Raw genomic sequence first — 5,028 nt, forward strand, 5'->3', positions numbered from 1 at the left:
CTCATTTTGAATATTTCATCTTTGCACTCATTTCGCATTTCACAACATTTTATCCTCGCAAATAAAAGTTCCAAAAATCTTAATTTATCTACGTATAATAAAAGTGCAAGGTTAAAGAAAAGATTTATATTTTTGCAATTACAATTTGGCAGTTATAATTTATGACAATTGCTTTGAAATATTTAGTCACGCAGTATTTAGACATAACGAGCTAAAAAGTACCAATTGAGCAATACAAGTATCATCCGAACCGTGAAAATTATGTTAAAACCTTCAATTTTTATTAATTTTACAATTACAATTAAAACACATATTTGTAATTAAAAGTCTTAAGGTGGTTTTATCGCTTAACGCCAACTCGATAGTGTGACGTTGTCACATAAGCATCACACAATCGCATATATATACAGTGTATGCAAAATGTTTTTATTGAATTACGCTTGTTTTTACTGAATTATTAGTCATATGGAAGGACTAACTTTTGACTGGGATTTACTCGATAAAACTACCTTAATATAACGATACGATCATCGTCGCGTATTTTTATAGATTAGCATACATTTGTGCCGAACATTCAATAAATCTGAATCGCGGTCCGTCTTTACGTGATAGATTTATGCTGTTCGCAATATACATCATCTCATCTGCTCGATGCGAAAGTTGCGTCAATTTCTCGGGTGAACACATAATCTCTGTAACCAGAGATTTAGACGCGCAATCGATTTACTCATGAAGCTGTTCGAAAATCTGCTGCAATTTGAGAGAGCTCTCTTTGAGCTTCGGTTCCTTCACAGTTATCTTAGCTTTTATTTACTGAAGGGTCTAATTGCATGCGAGTTGCGATTATTAGCTTACAAATAATCATCTAATGTAATCTCATGTAATAATTCATCGTAGTAGTGCCGAATGCAAGGTCCTAAAGTGCGTTCCACAAGTCGACCTCTCGTACCCTAGACTAGACATTTCAATCACGTCTGACAAACGAGACGGAGATTGGCAATTATTGCGCGCTCACGCGCATATCGGCAACCGCAAAAATAATATATAGTTTATATTATCCACAATTCACGTGGGCGGATTGCGTGACATATTACGTCAATCATGGGCGAGCGCGAGAGCTAACAAACGAATCGCGCGCACGCGGCTAAAGCTTCGCACGTTACTTCCGCTATACTATCATAATCTTTATTAACGACTGCGCTATACGGGCGGTACCTTATTATCACGGCGGGTAATTCCCTCCTGCCATCGCGACTCTCGTTACATCATGCCGATTTGTCTGAAGTAAAGATATTAGCGATGATTGCGATTACACTATTAATTCAATTATGCCATTAATAGAAATTGCGCTGAGCATCAAGAATTTTTTTTGTAAACGGAGATTATCCCGTGCCTTCGGCGAGGAAAACGTTTATCTTGAGTAAAGATTGCATCCCCGCTTTATAATAGTCGATCTATCTGAAAATTAAATAAATTATGGATAATCGGATGAATAAATATATAATTTATTTTTACATAGTTTCTTAACGTATAATATACATATATAGATTTTTTGACGTATAATACACCTATTTGCCTAGTAGAAATTATTGTTCTTCCGTCTTGCGGAACCGAGAGAAAAAATGGTTGCAATTACCATAATTGTAGTGACTATAATGTAAAGTCATTTTCAGTATCAAAACTATATACATGTATATTTATTTGATAGAACTATAAATTGATTATTATTAAATATAATAAATATAATTATTACTGACATTATAATTATAAAAAGTGACGTGTCTAATAATAATAATTTTATCATGGAATTATAGTTTATACAAACATCAAACGCTCTCAGTGCGTTATTCAAATCCGACGTTGTGTATCAAAGTTTGCGATCTCGAGATTGATAAATACGAAATTTAGAAGCCGCGCATCTGATTATTTAAATATCATTCGAACGAAAGAGGGGTTCGTCCTGTGTCGACCAATGTCCATGGCACGCGCCGACGAGCCGATTGCTCGACGATAGAAAAAAAGGAAAGTGAGAATTAATTTAACCGATCGATCGGCGCAATATGCCTCGCGTTCGTTTTCGCGACGTTTCGCTCATTCGAATGAAAGAGCCTCCTCTCGCTTTTGCGCGAGGCGTGTCAGCGGGACAAATACGTCGTTGAACTTCGCGGTCGGGCCGTTTGAAAACATAATACCGCGGCAATGTTCTCGCGTTGACCGCGGAGATCACGATGAAGAGATTGACGGCGCGGGATGCTGCAAGCCCTTCACCGCAAACGCGTGTGACGATAGCGTCGTAATAGCGTTTATTGCTTCTCACGCGAGCTCCTTTCTCCCTCTCTCTTTCTCTCTCGGTCTGTTTCTTTCTCTCGGTTTCGACATCGGCGATGATGTTACGACCTATTTTTTTATTTCTTCATCATTCCTCGAAGGTGTTCCTGTTCCGCGTCACGATTCTTCCTCGCTGCATGTTTACGGAGCCGATACATTCAAATGCGATTCGCGGACGCGTGCCGAATATATCCGGTGTAGGTGTTACATAAATAAATTTCGCGCAAGATCGGAACAGAGATTTCACCGAATTTGCATTCGGGGAGCGTCGCGTCGTCGCGCATTGTTGTAACGAAGGGGGCATATTCGTGTGCACTGGCGTGAAATCAAGTGACCCGCGCTCCAATGAATTGCGTTCGAGCAACCGCGCGGGTGTAACCGATGAAGCAAATGAATTCGCAAACGCGTGTAACCGATGAAACGAATGAGCCTGCAATGGCAAATCGATCTTTAGTTTCCGATTACGAAAAGCGTTTTCGTGCAGCCCGCTTTGTGTGCGATATATCGCTCGATATATCATCCCGTCAAAAGTTATCTTCCTCGTTAAGCACGAGAGTCTTTCAGCGTCCCCGTTTTATACGATCATTCTGCTCGACCTCTTCACCTCAAACGCCGACGGTGCGCTAAAAATAAAACTTTTTCGACAGATGTACGACACCCGATAGTGGTTTTTTTTTCTTTTCGATCAAATTTCACGAGCGCCATGAGAGTTTCGGTGAGAGAACCGCTCCGACCCGAGGGGGTAGTTCTCGCGTCAAGTTTGAACTTCGACGCAGTAGCAACCCTCGATGATGCACCGCACCGAGCCAGCTGGCTCGGTCGTCTCCGGCGGCTCTCGGCCACGGCCGGCAACCATGCACGCGCGGCATGCGTCCGGCAACCAGCGCCGTGACCCGTCGGCAGTCGGCCAAAGCAAACCAAAGTTAAGTCAGACGCCGACGATCGGGAAACGATGTCGCCGTCTTTGTTGTGCGCGCCGCCGCCGCCGCAACCGTTGCCGCCGTCACCGCCGCCGCCGCCGCCGCTGCCGACCGTCGCCGCCTCCAGCTGCAGACCCGCAGTCGATGCGCTGGCTGTTTCCTCCGCTTGTCGCGTCTCCGCGCCGCCGACGAGCTCGCATCCGTCCGCGTAAATCGCGCGCGGGGACTGGTTGGTGCTGCTGCTGCTGCTGCTGCTGCGCCGATTGGAAGCGGCGGCGGCGGCGGCCTGAGCCGCCGCCGTCACTGTCGCTGCCTGCCGCGCGCGCGGCGGCGTCCCGCGTCCGTCGTGCACGTGCACACGTTCGCGACAGCGAGTTATAACGCGCGGGACACCCGTGGGTGTATCGATTCGTTTGAGAAACGCGAGAGGAAACAGGCGAGAGAGAAAGAAAGACAGAGCGAGAGAGAGACGGACAAAAAAGTCCTCGCATATACGTTCCGCGTTCCGCGTGCGGCCGCTCTGCGCGGCGTCGCGCGGCGTCGCGTCGCAACGCGACGCGCGACGCCTCGGCGACACGCAATTTCACATTCGCGCCCGCCGACGGTAGGAGACGGTGGAGTAATAGGCGGTGAGGAGAAGGAGGAGTGTCGGAGTAGGAGTATAGACAACGACGGCGACGGCGGCGGCGGCGGCGGCGGCGGCGGCGGCGTCACCACACGCGCTTACCGGGGCCTAACGAACTCGTGTGTTGTAACAACGGCCGCGAGGCGAGCGTCGACGCCGCGTCACGGCGGTGTGGCCGCGCGATAACGCACCGCGGGAGAGAGGGACGCAACACACCGGCGGCCGGCGACGCCGTAACACGCAGCAACGTCACGTCCCCGATGGTGAGTCTGTGAATCGGCGCCGACGTCACGCGCGCGTCACGGCGAGTAAACGCGCGCTCCGCTCCTTTACGATCGAGATAGCGGCGGCGGCGGCGGCGGCGGCGGTGATGGCAACAACGAAGCGCGGACGATTTTGCGTAACGCGAACTCCTGCAAGACAAGATCATGCGTGTGGACTTTCATTCCCGAATTCGGTGTTCGCGAGGTCGTCGTCCTCTCTCTCCTCGCACCTTCCTTCCACTCGCGTTTGTCGCGAATTTGCGCCGTCTCCTATTCTTCCCTTTTCTCCGCTTTTCTTATTCGTTTAATTGTTGTTCTTCACGCGCCGCCGCCTCATTGTCGTGGCTCCGAGACTCCGCTCTTTCCATCGCGTTCCCCGTCCCTTTTCCGCTCGCGGTCGCGCGAGGAGGAGCGGCGGGACGGGAAGACGAAAATGCGTGATGCGAATGCGGAGCGCGCAGTACGAGAAACGGCTTTATTCGTCCGCGAAATCCCTTCTCCTCCTTGGTGGACGAGGATCGATGCGTTTCTTCGTGCACGATTTATCGTTTCCCAATGACGTGGAAGTCGGGGGTCTGTCTGTCTCGTCGAAAGCGAAACCCGCGAGTAGATCGAAGTTTACCGGTAATTGGTCAACGATCTGTCCCGTTCGCGGCTTTTAATTTCCGCCAATTTTCCGATTAATCGGAGTAAACCGGTCGCGGCGAAGGAGCGTAAAACGCGCGGATATATCGAGTTCGGGCGATGATTTTTATCTTTTTTTTTTACGCTGGCATTATGCAATCGAGTGTAATATCTTAACGGTATCGTGCACTTGCATAAGATGGATTTATTCGATATCTGAGATTTCTTCTTGCGATCTAGACGTACGTTGTTTTTTTTTTTTTTTTTT

General features: G+C 48.1%; 1 protein-coding gene across 1 annotated transcript in view; it reads left to right on the forward strand.

The window, feature by feature from the left end:
* The first annotated feature begins 3,280 nt into the window (after positions 1-3,280).
* LOC105451315 (one cut domain family member 3-like) overlaps positions 3,281-5,028 on the forward strand; it is a 15,502-nt gene continuing 13,754 nt past the window's right edge. Inside the window, exon 1 of the mRNA XM_011691683.1 lies at positions 3,281-3,403. Coding sequence (XP_011689985.1) covers positions 3,281-3,403 — 123 coding nt within the window. The remainder of the gene's footprint in view (positions 3,404-5,028) is intronic.

The sequence above is a fragment of the Wasmannia auropunctata genome, unplaced genomic scaffold (assembly GCF_000956235.1).
Source record: "Wasmannia auropunctata unplaced genomic scaffold, wasmannia.A_1.0 LD336053.1, whole genome shotgun sequence".
NCBI classification, from domain to species: Eukaryota; Metazoa; Arthropoda; class Insecta; order Hymenoptera; family Formicidae; genus Wasmannia; species Wasmannia auropunctata.